A 25,152-nucleotide genomic window follows, 5' to 3' on the forward strand; every position below is an offset into this window, starting at 1 on the left:
TATTTCCTCTTACTTCAGACAGTGATATTTCAAAATCCACAGGTTACTTTCTAGGAAATAGAAGTGTTAGTAAGAGCATGCATGTTTGGGTAGACAATCTAGTGCAAACAGTTCAGACAACTGGGTAGAGTTCAAGAACAGCCAAGATGGGGCTGGACAGTGGGTAAGGGGGCCTGCCTTGCAACAGTTTGATTCCCTGCACGCCAAAGAGTCCCCTGAGCCTGCCAGAAGTAAGCCTTGAGCATCACCATGTGTGGTACCCAACTCCTTAAAGCCATCAAAGAGAAAAACTGATATTAGAAAGAGCCTAAAGCTTCAAATGAGGGGAATACATAAAAAATTTGAAGGCAAGAAACTTGATATTGTAGGCAATCAATTGAAATATCTCAAATGTCTGAACAAAAATTCCCAGGTACTTAGTCAAGCTCAGCACTTTGATCCAAGGAAAATCTTCAGCAAAGGACAATTTACCGTTTTGTGTTTCCCCGCACAAAAAACATTTTCAGGGCCCTCTTGATGTCCTTGTTCCGGAGACTGTAGATGAAGGGGTTCAGCATAGGGGTGACCACCATGTATAGCACTGAGGCCACAGCACGTGGATATGCCCTTTCACTCACCGCGGAGCTCAGGTACACCCCCATGCTTGTGACATAGAACAAGGAGACCACGGAGAGGTGGGAGGCGCAGGTGGAAAAGGCCTTGTACCTGCCCTGAGTGGACGCCACACCAAGGATGGAGGAAATGATCTTGGAGTAAGAGTAAATAATACCGAGTATAGGACCCCCGCCCACGAGCAGAATAGCACAGTACATGACCAGGTTATTCAGGAAAGTGTCGGAACAAGCAAGTTTTATCAGTTGGCTGAATTCACAGAAAAAGTGAGGTATCTCCACCTTGGGGTAGAAGGACAGACGCAAAGACATTGAGACTTCCAAGGAAGAATTCAAGAGACCCAGCACCCAGCACCCCAGGAGCATCAACCCACAGACACGGGGGTTCATGATGACCGTGTAGTGCAGGGGGTGGCAGATGGCTACGAAGCGGTCATAGGCCATGACAGTCAAGAGGAAGTCATCCAGGCTACCGAAGAGGATGTAAAAGAATATCTGGGTGATGCAGCCTTCGTAGCTGATGGCTTTTCTTTGCAGCAGGATATTCTGCAGCATTTTGGGGACGGTTGTGGAGGTGAAGCAGATGTCCACCAGGGACAGGTTGCAGAGGAAGAAGTACATGGGCGTGTGGAGGCGGGGGTCTGAGCTGGCTGCCAGGACGATGAGCAGGTTTCCCAAGATCGTGGTCAGGTACATGGACAGGAAGATCACATAGATAAGGGGCTGGACTTCCAGGTCCTGGGAAAGTCCCAGGAGGAGAAACTCTGATATGTGAGTATTGTTTTCCGCTGCCAGAGTCTGGGTATAACTCCAGGAAAGGGGTACATGCATGACTCAGTTTCACGTCTCTGCCTTACTCACAGAAATCTGAAAAACTACAAGACATGTTTTGAAGTAAAAAATACTATTGGATCTTGAAGACTTTTTAAGAACCATTCACTCAGGCCCTTATTGAAATTTCCCAGGTCATCTCTCAGATGAATTTGCATCCCAACTTAATTATTCCTATAGAGAGTTTGCCTTCAAAAATTCAACTGAACACGTGTTACAGTGAAGGTTTCACCTAAGAAATGAAGGCGAGAACCTGAAGTATCAATATTTCTACAATGACCCATGCTTGGAAACTTGGCACAAATGGTGATGGGGGAGGGCAGCTCGGATGTGGAAGAAACCACTATGACAAAGATCTTTGAAATTGATGACTCTGGACAAGAACTGAGTGCTGAAAGGAGGTAAAGAGACAAAAATGATAATCTCTCGTGCTGAAGGGGGAGGGGGCAAAGTGCTTTCCAGAGAGGCTGAATGGAACAGCGGGGGGCAAGGCAGGAAGGAAACTGGGAACTTTGGTGCTTGGAATCCTACACTGGTGAAGGCACAGGTGATGGAACATTTTATCACTGAAACCCCTAAACGAACAACTTTGTATATGCTGTGTGTATATGAGTAACAACTGTGTATCTCACAGTGATTCAATAGAAATTAAAAAACAACCAACAACCCCCACCCACCCACAGAAGTTGCTACAATTCAGTGATAGGGAAAGATACCTCAGCAAATTTTCTTATAAAATGATTCAGCTGGGAAAAGGTGGTAAGAAGGCAAAGAAAATACAGAAAAAGGAGACAGGGGGGGTTTGGAGTGATTGCACAGTGGGTAGGGTAGCAGGCGGCCGACAGGGGTTCGATTTTCAGCATCCCATATGGTTCCCGGATGGTGCCAGGAGTAATTCATGATTTAAGAGCTAGGAGTAACCCCTGTGCATCGACAGGTGTGATCCAAAAATGGGAAAAATAAAGGAGACAGTGATATTCTTATCATGGTCGTCAGGGAATTTCACTGATATGGGGGCATTGACAGAGCTCCTGGTGGAGGCTGAAAAGAACATATTTGTGTGTGAACCAAGTGTACTGAGGTCAGAGTAGGCTTGATAGTGCCCTGAGGAACTAGGGTGTATCAGTTGCTGAAGTGAAAGAACGTGAATCATGTTGCTATGCGAAGGTGAATGATGACTAGGGTAGGAGCCTACCTTGAGGGTGGGAGTCCTCTCTCTTCTTCCTGAGAGCCTGGTGTCAGGAGCTTCCTCAGCTGTAGGCTGAGTCTTTTTGTCCTCATGAGTGAGTCTCAGAGTCTCCCAGATTTAAGCATATTCTCCTCGATCTCTTGAATTGATGAATTTCTGGTCCCTGTATGTGTGATTCTCCTCAGAAAATGTAAGAATTTCTGTGAAGTGCTCTCTCTCTACCCCTCTCTCTCACTCTCTCTCTCTTGTGCATGCACACGCCACCAGGTGAATGTTCTTAGCTTTGATTCTCAATGTCTTTCCCACACTCTTCATTATTATTGACCTCACCTGGGTGGGCATCCTGAGTCTCCTTTGGACATCCGGATTCTTCTTTGAATGCAGATAGTGGAGACTAAAACCCTGAGCCCAGACTAGTTAAGCAGGAGGGAGAGAAACACCGTCATCCAGTCAGAATCAGTAATTAACCCCACATCAACACAGATCCTTGGCTTCCAACACACATGGAGTCACAATGAGAAACAGCGATGCGATCTTCTATGCTCCCTCAGTCTACTCATTACACTCAGCTCCCTCTTGGTAGCTCAGTCCCTGAACCTGGCTGCCCCATGGGAAAACACTCCCCTACCAAGAGGAATTCTTTCTAATGAGTGTCTATTCCCCTTGGGAGCTCATCAGAGAACTCAAGTGTTCTTCCTCTTGCTCCACAAATTACCTCCTCCTCACGTCTCTAAATCTCCAGGCCCTACTTGGGTGTAATTTTTCTCCACAAATCAGCTGAAGAACGCATCTGGATTAAGTCCTTCGATGCTTCAAAGCATTGTTTTTTTGGTGAGGACAAAGCTTCATGTCCCTGTAGAAATTTTGTCTACAATAGCAGGACATCCGAGTCATGTCAGAACAAAACTGGGGCCTGCACGAGGTGTTTTTTGTGGCATCTATGACAGAAACAATGAAGAGAGGCTAGAGGGATAGTACAGCAGGAGAGAGTTTGCATTGCTTGCGGCTTACCCCAGTTCAACCCTGGCATCCCATAGGGTCCTCTGAGCACTGCCAGGAGTAATTCCTGAGTGCAGAACCAGGAGTAACTCCTGAACATTTCTAGGTATGATGCAAAGATAACACAAAGGCACAAGGAATTTCGTTCTTCAAAATTACAAGAGTAAAACATTCCTTATTTTTATTTTTGGCTTAATTTCCCAACAAATGCAGTCCATTTAACGTTCTTTTATGAACCTCTAAACGTATTCCTTGAAAGTCTTGTCCCAAAAATCTTTTAGCGGGACAGAAAGAAATAAGGTGCTGGTGTTAAAAATTTGAAAAAGATGCACTTGAACCATCACTTGTATCACTTGTCATCCCGTTGATTTTCGATTTGCTCGAGCAGGCGCCAAAGATGTCTCCATTCGTCCCTGTCGTGTGCTACTGTAGCCCAGTTGTATCTGCCTGCTCACTTGTACCATAATGTCCGAAAGAAGAAAGAGAGAGAGAGACAAAGAGAGAGACAGAGAGATATAGAGACAGATACAGAGAGACAGAGAGAGAGGAAGAGAGAAGTATCTTACATAGCGGTAGACTGATTGGGTTTGGCAGGAGGCAACTGGAGTCATTGTTGTTGGAATTGGACACTGGTGGAGGGATGGAGTGTGGAATTTTGTGACTGAAATCCAATCATTAACCACTTTGTTATGTATAACATTTAATGTTATGTGGCCACAAGAGCGTTCTCCTGGAATTCTAAAATTTTAATCATTAGGGTTTGAAGAGATCTCTACAGTGAGCTGTTCAGTTCCGAGATTCTTCTTTGTGTCTCTGGATCATGGCCGTTTAGGAGCTTAATATGTAGCCAGGGGCAGCTTGTGGGTGTCATCTCAGAGTCCCATCGGCGTGGGGGACTGAACCAGGGAATCCTTAAGGCTTATTCCTGCCTGTGAATCAGAGTTCATTTCTGATGGGCTCATGCGACCACCTGGGATTCTGGGGATTGAATCTGCATCAGCTGCATACTGCAGATGCTGATCTGTCCAGAGTCTAAAGTAATGTGCTGTGTATAGAAATTAGGGTCAGGAGGACTGGTCCATGGAAAGAAGCTTATCACAAATGGGAGCAAGTGGTGCAGCTAGGAGAAAGAAGGAACCACTATGACAAGGAGAGTTGGAAATAATCACGGTGGAAAAGAACAGGGCATTGAGAGGAGGTAAAGGGATATTCATGTTACCTTCACAACAGTATTGCATATAGTGCCTAAAAGTTTAAAAAAAGGGAGAAAGGGAAAGGAAGGAGAGACAGAGGGAGAGAGAGAGGGAGAGGGAGAGAAAGAGGAACAGGGAGGGAGAGAGAGGGAGAGAGAAAGAGAAGGAAAAGAAGAGAGAGAGGTACAGGGAGGGAGAGAGAGGGAGATGGAGAGAGAGAGGGAGGGACAGAGAGGGAGACATAGAGAGAGGGAGAGGGAGAGATGAGAAGAAGAGTGGGAGAGGGAGGGAGGGAGAGGGAGGGGGAGAGAGGAAGAGGGGGAGAGAGAGAGGGAGAGAAGTCTCAGTCATAGAGGCAGACTGGGAGTGGGTGGCGGAAAGGAAACTGGGAATATAGTTGGTGGGAAATGTGCAATGGTGAAGGGAGAAAAGTTGGAACATTATAGTCTAAAACCCAACTATGAATAACTTTGTCATTGTGTATCTTACAGTTATTCAATGAAAAAATTTGAAAAACGAAATGCACTATGACATCATTTGACGTTACAAACACATGGAGACACACACTTCATACCATGGTTTTGTGTGACTCCTTTAATTAATGGAATTATGTCTCTGAAATATGTGCTTGATATATGTATTGTGTATATGTCTCAACAAATGAGTCAGAAGGAAATCATCTTGACAGTGCTTATATATGGGGATCACAAGAACCTCTGGGGGCTCCCGGATATTCCAAATTACCACAATGGAGAAATTTCACACATGGGGCTAGGGAGAAAGCAGCTTGAGACAAGTGGGTTAATGAGATGGGGACACATAGGGGAACAATGTCGGGAAGGGCCGTGGTGGGTTGAGAAAACCTCATCTAATAACCTGACACTGTGACAATAAAGTGTCTGTTTGCAAACCATAATTCCCAAAAGGAGAGCGAGATCGAGTGAGCGAGAGAGAGAGAGAGTGAGAGTGAGAGCAAGAGGGAGAGCTTGTGTGAGAGAGCAAGTGAGCGAGAGCTTGAGGGGGGAGTGGGGGGGAAACTGGGGATATTGGTGGTGGGAGATGTACACTCTTATTGGTGATGAAAGGACTGGTGTTGGAACATTAGATAACTGAAACTCAACCCTAAACAACTTTGTAACTGTGTACCTTACAGTGATTTAATTCAAAATAAAATAATCAAAAAGAAAAAGAGAAAAACTCACTAGGAAATAAGTTTCCACCTGGTGGTCATCGATGCCCCAGAGCTGTCCTAGCTGGGTGAAACCTGGACTTAGAAGGACACACATCACCTGCATGTAGATTCCACATGCACACATGTGTCAATCTAGAGTGATTCACGTGGAAATGTTTTTCTGTGTAAAGAAGACAAAATACACGAGGGATTGTGGCAAATTTATCAATTCTACGAAGAGGAAAGAAACTATCACTGCATACAGCCTCACAGATGATCCTGATAGAGACTCAGCTCTGTGGTAGGCCCGCAAGAGCCCAGCACAGCCCAGAAACACCCCTCCACATCATGTGTGCAGTAATGAAAGCTTTAGATGAAATCACAATTTTCTCAATGTACTTGGTCTCTGGGTAAACAGAACTGGTTCCGAATGTTCAAGTGAAAAGAAATGGGTACTATGATGATGATTGCTTGTTAGCACTTACACTTATCTTTGAGGTCAGCTTTCATAACTGTCTTATTTTCATGTGCCTCAATGTCTAAATGAGATATTACCAGCAATGGAAAACAAATTATCTAATGCTTCCTTTTCAGCAGGTCTGACTTTAGGGAAGAGACTCTCCAAACAATAATAGTGAGTTTTGTTGAAATATTGTATGCAATCAAAGTGAAAGTAAAGTGAAATTTATTTGTTACACAGGCGGGGGGGCTTAGGATGGGGGGGCTATGGGCGAGGGGGGGTTTGGGGTTTGAGGGGGCGGGGTGGAGCTATACTGGGATACTTGGTGGTGGAATATGTGCACTGGTGAAGGGATGGGTATTCGAGCATTGTATAACTGAGATTTAAACCTGAAAACTTTGTAACTTTGTAACTTTCCACAATAAAAAATTAAAAAAAAATAAATGAGATATTACTACCTTATTTTCTTTTACTTCAGACAGTAATATTTCAAAATCACAGGGTTACTTTCTAGGAAAAAGAAGTGTTAGTAAGAGCATTCATGTGTGGGTAGAAAATCTAATGCAAACAGTTCAGACAACTGTTTGGGTAGAGTTCAAGAACAACCAGGATGGGGCTGAACAGTGGGTAGGGGGCCTGCCTTGCAACAGTTTGATTCGATGCATGCCAAAGTGTCCCCTGAGCATGCCAAAACTAAGCCTTGAGCATCACCATGTGTGGTCCCCAACTCCTCAAAAGCCATCAAAGAGAAAAACTGATGTTAGAAAGAGCCTAAAGCTTCATATGAGGGGAATACATAAAAATTTGAAGGTAAGAGACTTAAAATTCTAGGCAATCAATTGAAATGTCTCCAATGTCTGAACAAACAATCCCAGGTACTTAGTCAAGCTCAGCGCTTTAATTTCAGGATAGTCTTCAGTGGAGGACAATTGATCGTTTTGCGATTCCCTGCATAAAAAGCGTTTTCAGGGCCCTCTTGATGTCCTTGTTCCGGAGGCTGTAGATGAAGGTGTTCAGCATGGGGGTGACCACCGTGTACAGCACCGAGGCCACAGCACTTGGATATGCTGTTTCGCTCACCGCAGAGCTCAGGTACACCCCCATGCATGTGGCATAGAATAAGGAGACCACGGAGAGGTGGGAGGCGCAGGTGGAAAAGGCCTTGTACCTGCCCTGAGCGGATGCCACGCCACGAATAGAGGAAATGATCTTGGAATAAGAGTAAATAATACCGAGTAAAGGGCCACCAGCAAGGAAGAGAACAGCACAGAACACGATCAAGTTATTCAGGAAAGTGTCGGAACAAGCAAGTTTTATCAGTTGGTCGAGATCACAGAAAAAGTGAGGGATCTCCATCTTGGTGCAGAAGGACAGACGCAAGGACACTAAGGCTTCCATGGAAGAATTCAAGAGAGCTAGCACCCAGCACCCCAGGACCATCAGCCCACAGACACAAGGGTTCATGATGACCGTGTAGTGCAGGGGGTGGCAGATGGCCACAAAGCGGTCATAGGCCATGACGGTCAAGAGGAAGTCATTCAGGGTAACGAAGAGGATGAAAAAGAACATCTGAGTGATGCAGCCTTCGTAGCTGATGGCTTTTGTTTGCAGCAGGATGTTCTGCAGCATTTTAGGGACAATGGTGGAGGTGAAGCAGATGTCCACCAGGGACAGGTTGCAGAGGAAGAAGTACATGGGCGTGTGGAGGCGGGAGTCTGAGCTGGCGGCCAGGATGATGAGCAGGTTCCCCAAGACCGTGGTCAGGTACATGGACAGGAAAATCACATAGATGAGGGGCTGGACTTCCGGATCCTGGGAGAGTCCCAGGAGGAGAAACTCTGACATGTGGGTGTTGTTTTCCGCTGCCAGATTCTGGGTATAACTCCAAGAAAGGGGGACACGCATGACTCAGTATCACCTCGCCTGCCTTACTCACAGACCTGAAAAACTACAAGACGTGGTTTGAAGTCAAGAAATACTATTGGATATTGAAAAATTTTAAGAACCATTCACTCATGCCCCTTCTTTAAATTTCCAAGTCAACTCTTAGATGAATTTGCATCCAATTCAACTATTCTCTATAGAGATTTTGCTTTTAAAAATTCAATACATCCACCGAAATGTAGCCCCTGCAGCCGCATGTGTGCAGCCTCTCCGCTGCTGAGTGAGCGTGATTACAGAGGCCATCTAAACTACTTTTGGCACCAGCAGTTTCTTGCAGAAATGTCTCTGCAATGGGAACTAAGTTGTGGCTCCATGCCACCCTAGGAGGGGAAAGGTTTCTCTCTCCCCTTTTCCTTGCTATCGCGGCAGTGTGACCTCATATCTCTTCATTCTCAGCAATGGAAAAGAAATTATCGAATGCTTTCTTTTCAGCAGTCCTGATTCTGGGGGAGAAACTCCAAACAATAATTGTGAGTTTTTTTAAATATTGATGTAACCAATGTAAAGAGAAATTAAAGTGAAATTTATCAGCTACACCGGCGGGAGGGGGCAGTATGGGGGTGCTAGGAGATATATTGTGGTTTTGGTTTTTTTTTTTTTTTTGGTGGTGGAATATGTGCACTGGTGAAGGGATGGTTGTTCGATCATTGTATAACTGAGACTTAAGCCTGAAAGCTTTGTAACTTTCCACATGGTGATTCAATAAAAAAAAAATCAACTCAACACGTGCAATATTAAAGGTTTCACCTAGGAACTGAAGTTGAGAACCTGAAGTATCAATATTTCTACAACGACCATGCTTGGAAAGTTGCCACAAATATTGATGGGCGAGGGCAGCTGGAATAGAGAAGAAACTGCTATGACAAAGAGAGTTGGAATAGATGACTCTGGATAAAACTCAGAGCTGAAAGGAGGTAAATTGTAGGATATCAGTCGTTTGTCCTTTCTCCCTTTTCACAGAGTTTGGGCTTATCTGTTAATAATCTTTAAACTATTTTTGACTACACTGGTATGTCCTGCTCCCCTTGCCACTAGGAGCTTAGGTATATCAGTCACGCCCATCAAGGTGCTCCCAAGTCACTCCCATTCCGTAATCACTTCTATGCTCTCTTCCCCAACTAGTTAATCTGCTTTTCCCCTAATCAGACTCCGTTAATTTGTAAGGTTAGACCTTGCTAGGACAGTGAATTTGTATTGTAAGTTAATACTGCCTTGCTCCTCTCCTCATGTCTTTTGAATAATTTACTTTAAAACAATGTCCTTTTTGTATGGACAAAGAAAGACTGTTGTTAATATGCTTTGGTAACATGGGATTTAATTGACTTCAAATATTATTCACTCCTGGGCATCTGCTTTCTCGACTTAAGACTCAGCTGCCCTTACTTCCTAGCACCCCCAAAAGCAGGGTTCCGACGAGGGATGGGACGGACCCAGGGCAAGCAGTGAGTTATGTGCTACCCGGCATCGAGATGGGCCTGGCCAAAGTGCCTAATGCTTAACTATAAGTTAAGAGCTTGGTCATGGACATGTCATGTCATGATCCAAAAGCAACGATGAGACTAGGACCCGGCCAGGGATAGGAAAGACTAATCTGGCCTGAACACTGTAGTCTGAGATCGAGATGACCCCGGGAGAGCAATTCTATAAGCTTAATGCATCTCTTATTGTGTCCATACAAAATGATTAATATTATGAATGCTTAGATGCTAGTTGGACAAGGAGAGGAGAAACACACCCATGGGATTCTGCTCTTGAATGGGTGTCCTGCTGAAAGAGAATCTGTCCTAGAAGAAACATCCCCCGAGGGAAAGAACTTTACCCCTATTGATTGTTACCACCCATATGTGTAAGACGCAACCCCTCATGCTGGGGGATTTAACTAGGCTGAAAGAATGGGCTGGGGCGAGTTCCAGAGCCAGATCTGGAGAAGCCAGATCGAGATCCAGATCAAGAGAAGAAGGAGAATGGAGTAGCATGGGGGAGGGAGAAACAGAGAAAGAGACGGGAGCATATAGTAGGAGATTGGAATAAACTGCAACTGAGACCAACCAGCCTGGCTCCGTTCCTTCCTTTGCCTGCCTCATCATGGCCTTCGACCTCCCCAGGTGAGGGAAGCGGCTGGAGACTACTGAACACGGGCAGCGGGAGAGACAGAGAGCCGCTGCCCAGTGCCCGATGTGCCCCTTCTTCTTTTTTTTTTTTTGTGTTTACACAGTAAAGGGACAAACATAATAAACTTTTGGGTAAGGGAGGAGGGGTGCAAGGTGCTTTCCATCGAGGCAGACTGGAGCAGAGGGGGCAGGGCAGGAGGAAAACTGGGGACTTTGGTGCTGGGAGTCGAACGCTGGTGAAGGGACAGGTGATGGAACATTTTCTCACTGAAACCCTCAAATGAACTACTTTGTATATGTTATATGGATATGTATAACAACTGTGTATCTCACAGTGATACAAAAAATTAAAAAACAACCAACAACCCCCACCCACCCACCAAATTTTCTACAATTCAGTGACAGGGAAAGATACCTCAGCAAATTTTATTCTTATGAAATGATTCAGCTGGGAACAGGTGGTAGGAAGGAAAAGAAAGTAGAGAAAAAGGAGACAGTGGAGGGACTGGAGTGATGATAGCACTGCGGGTAGGCTCTTTGCCTTTCACGTAGCCGATATGGGTTCCATTCCCAGCATCTCATGTAGTTCCCTGTGCACCGCCAGGAGTAATTACTGAGTGCAGAGCCAGGAGTAATCCCAGTGCATCGATGGGTGTGACCCAAAAAGAAAAAAAAAGAGAGAGTGGTATTATTTAAATGGAAGTCAGGGAAGTCCACTGATTTGGGCATTGTACAAAGTGCCTTGTGGAGGCTGGAGAGAACATGTTTGTGTGTTAGCCGAATGTCCTGAGGCCAAAGTAGGCTTGATAGGGCCGAGGAACTTGGTGTTTCAGTTACTCAAATGAAAGAACATGAGTCAGGTTGCTATGCGAATGGGAATGATGACAAGGGTGGGGCCTACCTTGAGGGCGGGAGTCCTCTCTCTTCCTTCGAGTGTCCGGTGTGAGGAGATTCCTCAGCTGTCAGATGAGTCTTTTGGTCCTCAGCTGTGAGTCTCAGGGTACCCCAGAGATAAACACATTCTCCTCGATCTCTTGAATTGGTGAAGTTCTGGTCCCTTATATGTGTGATTCTTCTCAGAAAATGTAAGATTTTCTGTGAAGTGCTCTCTCTCTCTCTTACATGCATACACAAGCTAACAGGTGAATGTTCTTAGCTCTGTTTGTCAAATCTTTCCCACACACATCATAATTATTGGCCTAACCTGACAGGATCTCAGAGTCTTCCTTGGACAGCCAGATTCTTCTGTGAACGCAGATAGCGGGGGAAAAAACCCTGACCCCAGACAAGTTTAGCAGGAGGGAGAGAAACACTGTCATCCAGCCAGACATAGGAATTAAACCCACATCAACACAGATCCTTTCCTTCCAGCCCACATGGTGTCACAATGAGAACAGTGATGCAATCTTCTATGCTCTCTCAGTCCACTCATTACACTCTGCTCCCTCTTGGTACCTCAGTCCCTGAGCCAGCCTGCCCCATAGGAAAACACTGCAGGACAGAGAGGAATTCTTCCTAATGATTGTCTGTCCCCCCTCAGGAGCTCATTGGAGAACTCAAGTTTTCTTCCTCTTGCCCACAAATTACCTCTTCGCCACGTCTCTAAATCTCCAATTGTGTAATTGTTCTCCACAAGTCAGCTGAAGAAAGCATCTGGATTAAGTCCTTTGATGCTTCAAAGCATTGGCTTTTTGGTGTGGGCAAGGCCTCATGGTGCCTGTAGAAATTTTCTCTACACTTGCAGGACATCTGAGTCATCTCAAAACAAAACTGGTGCCTGCAAGTGGTCGTTATGTGGCATCTATGATGGAAACAATGAGGAGGGACCAGAGCAGTAGGAAAGCATGGAGGGAGTCTGTCTTGCACGCGGCTTACCCAGGTGCAATCCCCGGCATTCCATAGGGTCCCCCGAGCACGCCAGGATTAATTCCTGAGTCACAGCCAGGAGGAACCCCTGAACATTGCTAGGTGTGATGCGAAGTAGAACAAAAAACAAAGAATTTCCTTCTTTAATATCACGAGAGAATACCCTCCCTTATATATATTTTTTGACTTAATTTCACAACAAATGCAGTCCATTCAACATCCCTTTATGACCCCTAAACTTATTTCTAGAAAGTCTAGTCCCAATAATTCTTAGTGGGAATGAAGGAAATAAGGTGTTGTTGTCAAAATTTGAAAGAGCTGCATTTGAACCATAATGTCCAAAAGGAGAGAGAGAGGTAGAGAGGGATTAAGGGAGGGAGATATAGACAGAGATACGGAGAGAGACAGAAAAAGGGAGAGAGAAGAATGTCATCCATAAAGGTAAACTGAAGGGGTTGGCAGGAAGGAAACAAATAAAAACAGGCAAAGCTGCGTTTGTTGAGTCTTATGATGAAGAAATGGCTTTGACTTGGGCCTGTGTGTGGCCAGCCACCCATACTGGGATTGAAAAGGACCCCGCTTCCTCTGAGAGAAATTGAACCCGGAAGTTCCCTGTTTTGGTTTCTCAGCCAAGCCTGACTGTGCTCAGGGATCACTCCTTGCAGTGCTCGAGGGTCCATATGTGGTGCCTCGGATGGGACCTGATCTGTTGCTTACAGAGCAAGTGCCCTCCTAGCCCATGACCTATATCATTCCCTTACCCCGACCCCGGATGTTTTGGTATTAGTTTCATGAGAGATTTTTCAAAGTTATATCATCGAAAAATTCGATAATATGTTTTCGGAGTGACAGTGGTGGTGGTGGTGGTGGTGGTTCGAGCCACCACGGCAGTGCTCAGGGCTTACTCCTGGTCTGTGGTCAGGGTTCACTCCTGACAGGGGTTGAGGGACCATATGTATGAGTGATTGTTCAAGGGTCAGCCCCATGAAAGGCAACTTACCTCGTCCATATAGTGCTCTCTTGCCTCAGAAAATATGTTTCAGCCTGCCTGTTTTGGGGGGGCCACTTCAGTGATATTCAGGGTTTAATCTGGGCTCTGTGCTTCCAATCACTCCTAAAAGGGTTTAGGCAACCCTATGGGATGCTGGGGATCAAACTCAGGCTGGCCACAGGCAAGACAAATGCCCTCACAGCTGTGCTATGTATCTGCCCCCAGATAACATGTGTCGTGTTTGTTTAATTTGCTTCTTGGTCCACACCTGTTGATGCAGAGGGCTTACTCCTTGCTCTGCACTCAGGAATTACTCCTGGAAGTGCTCGAGGAACCCTATAGGATGCTGTGGGTCAAACCCGAGTCAGCCTCTTGCAAAGTCAATGCCCTCCGCGCTGTACTATCGCTCTGGCAAATATATGTTTTTAAAATATCAAATACTGCTAAAATACAACCAAAAGCCGGGCGAATGTAGCAGATAAATATTTATTTACAAATATTTATGTAAGGGGACTATGGTTAAGCCACTCCAAACTTTAACTTTCCTTTGCAATTCACAAGGAAGATTCTTTCTAAATAAAGAAGACAAAGGACTTGGGGAACTGCGGTCTGTTTATTATGAATTGCTCGAGGACAAAAGAAACCGTCGCAACAAACATCACAGATGAGCCTGATAAAAACTCAGCTCTGTGGTAAACCCGCGAGAGCCCAGCACAGCCCAGAATGCCCCCTCTTACTGCACTCATTTGTCCAATGTAGGGTAGCATCACATGAGGCTCACACCCAAGGACAGTAGATACAAGGGCCAGGAGGATTGCCCCATAGCTGGAAAACTGCTTCATGAGTGGAGCGGAGAAGGCAGATGGAATAGAGAAGGGATCACTAAGAAAATGATGGCTGGAGGAACCAGTTGGAATGGGAGATGCATGCTGAAAGTAGATAATGGACCAAACATGATGATTTCTCAGTGTCTGTGTTGCAAGCTATAATGCCCCCAAATAGAGAGAGAGTTTGGGAAATATTTTCTGCCATGGAGGCAGGGGGAGGGTGAAAAAAGGAGGGGGTATACCGGGGTTATTGGTGGTGGGGAATGTGCACTGGTGGAGGGATAGGTGTTTGATCATTGTGAGATTGTAAACAAACATGAAAGCTTGTAACTATCTCACGGTGATTCACTAAAATTAAAAAAACTGAAAAAAAACCCAAAACCCTCCATATCATGTGTGTAGTAATCAAAGCTTTAGATGAAATCATTATCTTCTTGATGTGTTTGGTCTCTGGCTGGACAGAACTAGTCCCGAGGGTCCAAGTGAAAACAAATGGATATTATGATGATGACTGCTTATTAGCACTTACACTTATCTTTGAAGTCAGCTTTCATAACTGTCTTATTTTTGTGTGTCATAGTATCTAAATGAGATATTACTATCTTATTTCCTTAAACTTCAGACAGTGATATTTCAAAATCCACATAGTTACTTTCGAGGGAAAAAAAGTGTTAGTAAGAGAATGCATATGGGTAGAAAATCTAGTACTAACAGTTCAGACAACTGGGTAGAGTTCAAGAACAAATAAGATGGGGCTGGACAGTGAGTTTTTTTGCCTGCTTTTGCAACAGTTAGATTCTCTGCACCTCAAAGGGTCCCCTGAAAATGCAAGAACTAAGCCTTGAGCATCACCAGTGGTGGTACCCAACTCCTTAAAGCCATCAAAGAGAAAAACTGATATTAGAAAGAGCCTAAAGCTTCATATGAGGGGAATAAATAAAAAATTTGAAGGTAAGAAACTTGAAATTCTAGGCAGTCAATTTAAATGTCTCAAATGTCTGAACAAAAAATCCAAGTACTTAGTCAGGCTCAGAGCTTTAATCCAAGGAAAGTGTTCAGTGGAAGACAATTCACCGTTTTGCGGTTCCCTGCACAAAAAAACGTTTTCAGGGCCCTCTTGATGTCCTTGTTCTGGAGGCTGTAGATGAAGGGGTTCAGCATGGAGGTGACCACTGTGTACAGCACCGAGGCCACAGCACTTGGATATGCTGTTTCGCTCACCGCAGAGCTCAGGTACACCCCCAAGCTTGTGCCATAGAACAAGGAGACCACGGAGAGGTGGGAGGTGCAGGTGGAAAAGGCCTTGTACCTGCCCTGAGCAGATGCCACACTGCGGATGGAGGAAATGATCTTGAAGTAAGAATAAATAATACCGAGTAGAGGACCCCCGCCCAGGAGAAGAATAGCACAATATACAACCAGGTTATTCAGGAAAGTGTCAGAACTAGCCAGTTTTATCAGTTGGTTGACTTCACAGAAAAAGTGAGGGATCTCCACCTTGGGGTAGAAGGACAGACGCAAGGACATTGAGACTTCCATGGAGGAATTCAAGATACCCATAACCCAGCACCCCAGGAGCAGCAGCCCGCAGAGGCGGTGGTTCATGATGACTGTGTAGTGCAGGGGGTGGCAGATGGCCACAAAGCGGTCATAGGCCATGACGGTCAAGAGGCAGTCATCCAGGGTACCGAAGAGGGTGAAAAAGAATATCTGGGCGATGCAGCCTTCATAGCTGATGTCTTTTCTTTGCAGGAGGATGTTCTGCAGCATTTTGGGGACAATGGAGGAAGTGAAGCAGATGTCCACCAGGGACAGGTTGCAGAGGAAGAAGTACATGGGCGTGTGGAGGCGGGGGTCTGAGCTGGCGGCCAGGATGATGAGCAGGTTTCCCAAGATTGTGGTCAGGTACATGGACAGGAAGATCACATAGATGAGGGGCTGGACTTCCGGATCCTGGGAGAGTCCCAGGAGGAGAAACTCAGACATATGGGTATTGTTTTCCGCTGCCAGATTCTGGGTATAACTCCAAGAAAGGGGAACACGCATGACTCAGTATCACCTCGCCTGCCTTACTCACAGACCTGAAAAACTACAAGACGTGGTTTGAAGTCAAGAAATACTATTGGATCTTGAAGACTTAAAGAACCATTTACTCATGCCCCTTCTTGAAATTTCCCAGGTCATCTCTTAGATGAATGTGCGTCCCAACTAAATTATTCTCTATCAAGAGTTTGGTTTTAAAAATTCAATGGAATACGTGGCATATGAAGGTTTCACCTAGGAATTGAAGTTGAGAACCTGAAGTATCAATATTTCTACAATGACCCATGCTTGGAAACTTGCCACAAATGGTGATGGGCGTGGCTAGCTGGGATAGAGAAGAAATCACTATGACAAGTATAGTTGGAATAGGGACTCTCAAAAAGAACTGAGTGTTTGAAGAAGGTAAAGGGACAAATATGATAACCTTTTGGGTAAGGGAGGAGGGGAGGAAAGTGCTTTCCAAGAGGCTGATTGGGGCAGCGTGAGGGAAGGGCAGGAGGGAAACTGGGGAATATGGTTCTGGGAGTCGAGCACTGGTGAAGAGACAGGTAATGGAACGTTTTATTACTGAAACCCCCAAATGAACCTCTTTGTATATGTTATATGTATATGTCTAACAACTGTGTATCTCACTGTGATTCAATGAAAATTAAAAGACAACCAAAAAACCCCACCCACCACCAAAGTTTCTACAGTTCAGTGACTGGGAAAGATACCTCAACATATTTTATTCTTATGAAATGTTTCAGCTGGGTACTGATGTTATGATGGAAAATAAAATAGAGAAAAAGGAAACAGTGGTGGTGGCGGGGGGCTGGAGTGATAGCACCGTGGGTAGTGTGTTTGCGTTGCATGCGGCCGACCTGGGTTCGATTCCCAGCATCCAATGTGGTTCCCTGTGCACCGCCAGGAGTAATTACTGAGTGCAGAGCCAGTAGTAACCCCTGAGCATCGCCAGGTGTGACCCAAAGAGCAGAAAAATGGTGGTATTGTTTTCATGGAAATCAAGGGTAGTCGACTGACTGGGGGCATTGTACAAGTGCCTGGTGGAAGCTGGAGAGAACATGTTTGTATGTGATCCAAGTGTCATGAGGCCAGAGCAGGCTTGATAGGGCCCCCGGTAACTTGGGTGTTTCAGTTGCTAAAGTGAAAGAATGTGAATCATGTTTCTATGGGAAGGTGAATGATGACTAGGGTAAGAGCCTACCTTGAGGGCGGGAGTCCTCTCTCTTTCTGTTGAGTACCCAGTGTGAGGAGATTCCTGAGTTGTAGGATGAGTCTTTTGGTCCTCACGAGTGAGTCTCAGGGACGCCAGAATTAAGCACATTCTCCTTGATCTCTTGAATTGATAAAGTTCTGGCCCCTGTATCTGTGTTTCTCCTCGGAAAATGAAAGAATTTCTCTGAAGTGCTCTCTCTCTCTCTAACACACACAATCACACACTAACAGTTGGATGCTCTTAGCTTTGGTTATCAATGTCTCTCCCACACACCTCAGACTTATTATTGGCCTTACCTGAGTGGGCTTTCTGAGTCTCCCTTGGACATCTGGATTCTTCTGTGAATGCAGGTAGTGGGGACAAAAACTCTGACCCCAGACCAGTTCAGCAGGAGGGAAAGAAACACCACCATCCAGCCAGTATTAGAATTAACCCCACATCAGCACAGATGCTTTGCTTCCAGCCCACATGCAGTCACAATGAGAAACAACGATGCGGTCTTCTAAGCTCTCTCCATCCACTCAATACACTCAGCTCCCTCTTGGTACATCAGCCCCTGAGCCAGGCTGCCCCATGGGGAAACACTCCTGGACAGAGAGGAATTCTTCCTAATGAATGTCTGTCCTCTGGGGAGCTCATTAGAGAACTCAAATTCCCTTCCTCTTGCTCACAAATTACCTCCTTGCCACGTCTCTAAATCTCAGGCCCTACTTGGGTGTAATTTTTCTTCACATATCAGCTGAAGAACACATCTGCATTAAGTCCTTTGATGCTTTAAAGCATTGGCTTTTGGGTGGAGATCAGTCCTCAGGGCACCTGTAGAAATTTTCCCTAGAATAGGAGGGCATCAAGTCATCTCAGAAGAAAACTGGGGCCTGCGAGTCGTGGCTTTTGTGGTATATATGAAGAAAACAATGATGATTGGTCAGAACTATAAGACATCAAGGAGAGAGTTTGTCTTGCATGCGGCTTATCCAAGTGCAATCCTTGGCATCCTATAAGGTCCCCTGAGCAGTGCAAGGAGTAATTCCTGAGTGCAGAGCCAGGTGGAATCCCTGAACATTTCTGGGTGTGATGCCAAGGACAAAATAACGAAGAATTTTATTCTTCAATATCATAAGAGTAAACCCTCCCTATATATATATTTTGACTTAATTTCCCAACCAAGGCAATCCATTCATCATCCTTTTTTTTTTCTTTTTCGGTCACACCCGGCGATGCACAGGGGTTACTCCTGGCTTTACACTCAGGAATCACCCTTGGCGGTGCTCAGGAGACCATATGGGATGCTGGGAATCGAACCTGGGTCGGCCGCGTGCAAGGCAAACGCCCTACCCGCTGTGCTATCACTCCAGCCCCCATCATCCTTTTATGAGCCTTAAATTTATTTCTAGAAATTCTAGTTCCAATAATTCTTAGTGGGACAGAAGGAAATAAGGAGTTGGTGTCCAAAATTTGAAAGGCTGCATTTCAATCATAATGCCCAAAAGGAGAGTGAGAGACATACAGAGGTAGGGAGTGAGGGAGAGAGAGACAGAGAGGGAGAGAGAGAGAGAGAGACAGAGAGGGAGAGAGAGAGACAGAAAAAGGGAGAGAGAATATCTGCCACAGAGATAGACTGAAGGAGGTGGCAAGAGACAAACTGGGGTCATTGTTGGTGGGACATGTTCACTGTGGGGGGAGGAAGAGTAAATTGTGTGACTGAGACCCAATCATGTACCACTTTGTACTATGTATCTCACAGTGATTCAATAAAAATAAAATACAAATAAAAACAGGCAAAACTGCATTTGTTGAGTCTGATGATGGAGAAATGTCTTTGACGTGGGCCTGTGTGTGGCCAGCCACCCACACTGGGATTTAAAAGGACCCTGATTCCTCGGTGAGAAACTGAACCAAGGAAGTTTCATGTGTGGGATTCTCAGCCAAGCGTGACTCTGCTTAGGGACCACTACTTGCGGTGTTGAGGGACAAGATGTAGTGCCATGGATGGGACCTGATCTGATGCTTACAGAGCATGTGCCGGCCCTCCACCCCCCATGACCTGTAGTTTCCTTCTCCCAACCCCGGATGTTTGGGTATTATTTTCATGAGAGTTTTTTCAAAGTTCTAACATTGGATAACTCAATGTTTTCGGAGTGATGGTGGTGGTGGTGGTGTGGGCCACCACTCGAAGTGCTCAGGGTTTACTCATGGCTCTGTGCTCAGGGGTCACTCCTGACAGAGGTCAAGGGACCATATGTGTGAGGATCCCCAGCCACCAGGGCAGAAGCGTAGTAAATGACCAGGTTATTCAGGAAAGTGTTGGAACAAGGAAGTTTTATCAGCTGGTTGAGTTCACAGACAAAGTGAGGGATCTCCATCACGGTGCAGAAGGACAGACGCAAGGACACTGAGACATTCATGGAAGAATTCAAGAGACCCATCACCCAGCATCCCAGGAGCAGGTGCCCACAGAGGTGGAGGTTCATGATGACTGTGTAGTGCAGGGGGTGGCAGATGGCCACAAAGCAGTCATAAGCCATGACGGTCAAGAAGAAGTCATCCAGGCTACTGAAGAGGATGAAAAAGAATATCTTTGTGATGCAGACTTTATAGTTGATGGCTTTCTCTTGTGTCTGGATGTTCACGAGCATCTTGGGGACAGTGGTGGAGGTGAAATAGGTGTCCACCAGGGACAGGTTGCAGAGGAAGAAGTACATGGGTGTGTGGAGGCGGGGGTCTGAGCTGGTGGCCAGGATGATGAGCAGGTTTCCCAAGACCACGCTCAGATACATGGATAGGAAGATCACATAGAGGAAGGGATGGACTTCAGGCTCCTGGGAAAGTCCCAGGAGGAGAAACTCTGACATGTGGGTGTCGTTATCACTGTCAGAGTCCATGTATAACTCCTGGAAAGGGGGACATGGATGACTCAGATCACGTCTCAGCCTTACTCACAGATATGAAAACTACAATGCATGTTTTGAAGTCAAGAAATACTACTGGATCTTGAAGACTTTTATTTTTTAAAATTTTTTATTTTATTGAATCACCATGTGGAAGGTTACATAGTTCTCAGGATTATGTCAGTTATACAATACTCAAATACCCTTCCCTTCACCAGTGCCCATATTCCATCACCAACCCCCCCAGTATACCTCCCGCCCCCTCCCGCCCCCCAGTCACCGCCCTTGTAATTGATAGGTTTCACTTCGTTTACACTTTATCTTGATTACATTTTATGTTTCAACACATAACTCACTATTGTTGCTGGGGTTTCCCCTAAAAAAGAAAAGGCCAGTCCTACTGTCAAGGAAGCATTTGATAGTTCTCCATTGCTGAGAATGTAGAGATATTAAGTCCCACTGTTTGTTACATAACTTTTCTTATTTTCCCCCCTCGTCCCGCGCCAATGAGTTCATGCCTGCTTAGTAATCGCCACGCTGCCTGACAAAGGGAAAAAACCGAGAAAGATGGTTATTTCCCATCATCAGCTGGCATGGGGCTATGGCTTATTTGATAGTCTAGTAGAATGTCTGCAAGCAGTTTCTGGAACTAAAAGTAGTGCGCTGATATCGGCCCCGGCTCAAGATTCCACCAGCGTCCTGCTGTTCCATGTACATAATAATTTTTTCCCTTATATCCCATTCCCATGCCACCAGGTCCGTGTCTGCTTAATGGACATCATACTATGGTTAATGCCACACCGCGTTTCTTCCCGAGAAAGAAGGATATTTCTTCTCCTCAGCCGGCATGGGGATAAGGCTTAGTTCAGTCTAGAGAGATGGCTACCACTTTGATTGCCTTCAATATTTCAACAAAAGGCTTACTATTCTTGCTAGGATTTCCCCCCAAAGTCCGACCCGTTAAAAAGGAACTATTTCATATTGCTGATGATTAGATGACATTAGGTCGTGCGGCCGCTGCCGTGGCCACGCGGTTTTGGGTTTCTGTATAAAGTCCAGGTAAAGTACAGCCAGAAATTACATCACTGCAAACTTTTACCCTTTTATGGTGTTCATAAAATGGAAAAACCTAGAGAGAGCTGGATCGGTGTCTCCATTTTGTGCTCAAAAAGCGGTGGAAGCTGTGCTGTGCTCAGGAGGAAGGTGTTGAGAGAGAGGTTAAAAAAATAGAGAAATACCCGGCTCCCACTGTCGCAGCCCGGCATTAGCTCTCAGTTCACATTCTGGAAGTATTTCAGTGGGCTGCTGTAGTCCAAAGGAGCTCTTTTGGGCTCTTCGATCATGCTCAAGCGGCAGCCGCGCCAAAAGGCTTGAAGACTTTTTAAGAACCATTCCATCTTGTCCTTTCTTGAAATTTACCAGGTCACTTCCTAGTTGAAGTTGCATCGCAACTAAATTATTCTCTATAGAGAGTTTCCATAAAAAGTTTTCATGTCTATTTAAAAAACATTCTGAACTCACGCCATACTTTGGGTTTCACCTAAGAAATGAAGTTGACCCACGGCAAGCATCATTCTCAATGGGGAAAAACTGAAAGCCTTCCCTTTAATATCGGGCACAAGGCAAGGTTGCCCGCTTTCGCCACTCCTATTCAATATAGTACTGGAAGTCCTGGCCATAGCAGTTAAACAAGAAAAAGATACCAAGGGCATACAGAGAGGAAAGGAAGAGATCAAGTTATCACTATTTGCAGATGATATGATACTATACTTGGAAAACCCTAAAGACTCTACAAAAAAGCTCTTAGAAACAATAAGTCGATATAGTAAAGTGGCAGGCTACAAAATCTACACCAAAATGTCCATGGCTTTCTTATATACAAATAATGAAAGAGAAGAGACATTAAAAGAACAATCCTGGCACGCTGGGAGCTCGCACCCCGACCCTGGCTGCGCGGGAGCGCCCCCCGGACGGCGGCGGGGGCCCGGGGGGGCCGGCCCACGGGTTCGGTACCTCGGGATCCAGAATTTTTATCTAGACTGGGGTAGGGGTGGGGGGGTGCGAGTCCCCGCTCCCCCCCTCCCGCGGGCTTTTTGTGTGCACGTCGGAAAGAACACGCGGCGCCGCTCGGGAGGCGCGCCCGCAGGTTCGAGAACTTGTCTTGGACAATTGCAAATCAAAAGATGGAAAAATTGAGGGCTTAACGGATGAATTTGTGAATTTAGAGTTACTCAGTTTAATAAATGTATGCTTGAGTTCAGTTTCCGATCTCCCCAAACTACCTAAGTTGAAAAAGCTTGAGCTCAGTGAAAATAGAGTCTTTGGAGGTCTGGACATGTTAGCAGAAAATCTTCCAAATCTTACACATCTAAACTTAAGTGGAAATAAACTGAAAGATATCAGCACCTTGGAGCCTTTGAAAAAGTTGGGCTGTCTCAAAAGTCTGGATCTGTTTAACTGTGAAATTACTAACCTGAATGACTACCGAGAGAGTGTCTTCAAGCTCTTGCCCCAGCTCACTTACCTGGACGGCTATGACCGAGAGGATAGAGAAGCTCCTGATTCAGATACTGAGGTGGATGGTGCAGACGAGGAGGAGGAGGATGAGGATGGAGAGGATGAGGAGGATGAAGAGGATGAGGATGGTGAAGAGGAAGAGTTTGATGATGAAGAGGATGAAGATGAAGATGAAGACGTAGAAGGGGAAGAGGATGAAGATGAAGTCAGTGGGGAGGAAGAAGAATTTGGCCAGGATGGAGAAGTAGAGGAAGACGATGAGGATGAAGATGAAGACGAAGATGAAGAGGAAGAAAGCGGGAAAGGTGAAAAGAGGAAGAGAGAAACAGATGATGAAGGAGAAGATGATTAAGACCCCCCAAAAAACTGCAAAAACAGAACTGTTCAGTATTGGTTGGACTGCTCTCATGGATTTGGTAGCTGTTTAAAGAAAAAAAAAAGGTAGCTGTGATTTAAAAAAATAAAAAAGTAAAAAAATAAACCACCCAGATACCCACCCACCCAAAGAGCCAAAGAATAGTTCCTGTGACATTCCGCCTTCCTTCACTTAGTCCCTCTCGGAAATCCACAACCAGGCTTGGGGGTTTTCATCCCAACAAAATTGTCATAAGCATTGTTAGGTTTTGTGTAAGATTCTTGCTGTAGCGTGGGTAGCTGTGACTGGGGAGGCGTCCACCCGTGGCTACCAGTTACACTGAGACTGTAACAGCATTTTTACTTTCTGTACAACAAAAAAGCTTTGTAAATAAAATCTTAACATTTAAAAAAAAAGAACAATCCTGTTCACAATAGTACCTCAGAAAATCAAGTACCTTGGAATCAGCTTAAACAAAGAGCTGAAGGACCTATATAAGGAAAATTGCAAAACACTACTTCAAGAAATAAAGGAGGACACTAGGAAATGGAGATGTATCCCCTGCTCATGGATAGGGAGAATCAACATTATCAAAATGGCAATACTTCCCAAAGCAATATGCAAATTTAATGCAGTCCCTATCAGGATACACATGACATTTTCCAAAGAACTAGACAAAACACTCCTGAAAATTATATGAACAATAACCCCTTACGAATAGCTAAAGCAATCCTTGGAAAAAAGAAGATGGGTGGCGTCACCTTCCCCAACTTCAAACTCTACTACAAAGCAGTAGTAATTAAAACAGCATGGTATTGGGATAAAAATGAACCTGCAGACCAATGGTACAGATTTGAATATCCTGTCACAGACCCCCAAATATATGGCCACTTAATCTTTGACAAAAAAGCAAGAAATGCAAAGTGGAACAAGGAAAGCCTCTTCAACAAGTAGTTCTGGGAAAACTGGATAGCTACCTGCAAAAAAATGAACTCTGACCTTTGCCTAATGCCAGGCACAAAAGTCAGATCAAAGTGGATTAAAGACCTCAACATCAGACATGAATCTATAAGGTTCATAGAAGAAAATGTAAGGCAGAACTCTCCATGACATTGAAGCTAAAAGCATCTTTAAGGATGAAACAGCACTGACCATGCAAGTGGAAGCAAACATAAACCAATGGGACTACATCAAACTAAGACGCTTCTGCACTTTAAAAGAAACAGTGACCAAAATACAGAAAGAGAAGCCCACAGAATGGGAAAGAATATTTACCCAATACCCATCTGATAAGGGATTAATATCAAGGATATACAAGACACTAGTAGAATTGTATAAGAAAAAAACCTCCAACCCCATCAAAAAATGGGGAGAAGAAATGAACAGAAGTTTCCTCTAAAAAGAAATACAAATGGCCAAAAGGCACATGACAAAAATGCTCCACATCGCTAATCATCAGGGAGATGCAAATCAAAACAACAACGAGATATCTCACGCCACAGAGAATGGCACACATTCAAAAGAACAAAAGCAACCAGTTCTGGCATGAATGTGGGGAAAAAGGGATGCTCCTTCACTGTTAGTGGGAATGCCGACTGGTGCAGCCTTTCTGGAAAACAATATGGACAGTCCTTCAAAAACTAGAAATTGAGCTTCCATAGGACCCCGCAACACCATTTCTGGGAATATATCCGAAGGATGCAAAAAAGCACAGTAGAAATGACATCTGTACCTATATATTCATTGTAGCACTGTTCACAATAGGCAAAATATGGGAACAACGTACCTAATGCCCTAAAACAGGTGACTAGTTAAAGAAACGTTGGTACATCTACACAATGGAATACTATGCAGTTGCTAGGAGAGATGAAGTCATGAAATTTGCCTGTAAGTGGATGGACATGGAGAGTATTATGCTAAGTGAAATGAGTCAGAAA

At 44.9% G+C, this 25,152-nt stretch overlaps 3 protein-coding genes across 3 annotated transcripts; 1 reads left to right on the forward strand and 2 right to left on the reverse strand.

Moving 5' to 3' along the window:
- Window positions 1-467: 467 nt before the first annotated feature.
- Window positions 468-1,442, reverse strand: LOC129401765 (olfactory receptor 7A10-like). The gene has a single exon (XM_055124618.1). The coding sequence runs from the start codon at window positions 1,440-1,442 to the stop codon at window positions 468-470; it is 975 nt and encodes a 324-aa protein (XP_054980593.1).
- Window positions 1,443-7,369: 5,927 nt separating this feature from the next.
- On the reverse strand, window positions 7,370-8,299 carry LOC129401766 (olfactory receptor 7A10-like). The gene has a single exon (XM_055124619.1). It carries the CDS (start codon window positions 8,297-8,299, stop codon window positions 7,370-7,372), a length of 930 nt encoding a protein of 309 aa, XP_054980594.1.
- Window positions 8,300-21,684: 13,385 nt separating this feature from the next.
- On the forward strand, window positions 21,685-23,625 carry LOC129401767 (acidic leucine-rich nuclear phosphoprotein 32 family member B-like). The gene is made up of 2 exons (XM_055124620.1): window positions 21,685-21,711; window positions 22,382-23,625. Exons 1-2 carry the CDS (start codon window positions 21,685-21,687, stop codon window positions 23,210-23,212), a joined length of 858 nt encoding a protein of 285 aa, XP_054980595.1. The 3' UTR covers window positions 23,213-23,625.
- Window positions 23,626-25,152: the final 1,527 nt, after the last annotated feature.

Source organism: Sorex araneus, chromosome 2 (genome assembly GCF_027595985.1).
Source record: "Sorex araneus isolate mSorAra2 chromosome 2, mSorAra2.pri, whole genome shotgun sequence".
Taxonomy (NCBI): domain Eukaryota; kingdom Metazoa; phylum Chordata; class Mammalia; order Eulipotyphla; family Soricidae; genus Sorex; species Sorex araneus.

What these genes read in the sequence shown, in the direction of transcription:
- LOC129401767 (XM_055124620.1), top strand. Translation starts at nt 21,685, where the DNA reads ATGCTCAAGCGGCAGCCGCGCCAAAAG. An exon ending in AGCGGCAGCCGCGCCAAAAG is followed by an intron (nt 21,712 to 22,381) that starts GCTTGAAGACTT and finishes ATTTTTATCTAG; the next exon opens with ACTGGGGTAGGGGTGGGGGG.
- LOC129401765 (XM_055124618.1), bottom strand. Translation starts at nt 1,442, where the DNA reads ATGCATGTACCCCTTTCCTGGAGTTATACCCAGACTCTGGCAGCGGAA.
- LOC129401766 (XM_055124619.1), bottom strand. Translation starts at nt 8,299, where the DNA reads ATGTCAGAGTTTCTCCTCCTGGGACTCTCCCAGGATCCGGAAGTCCAG.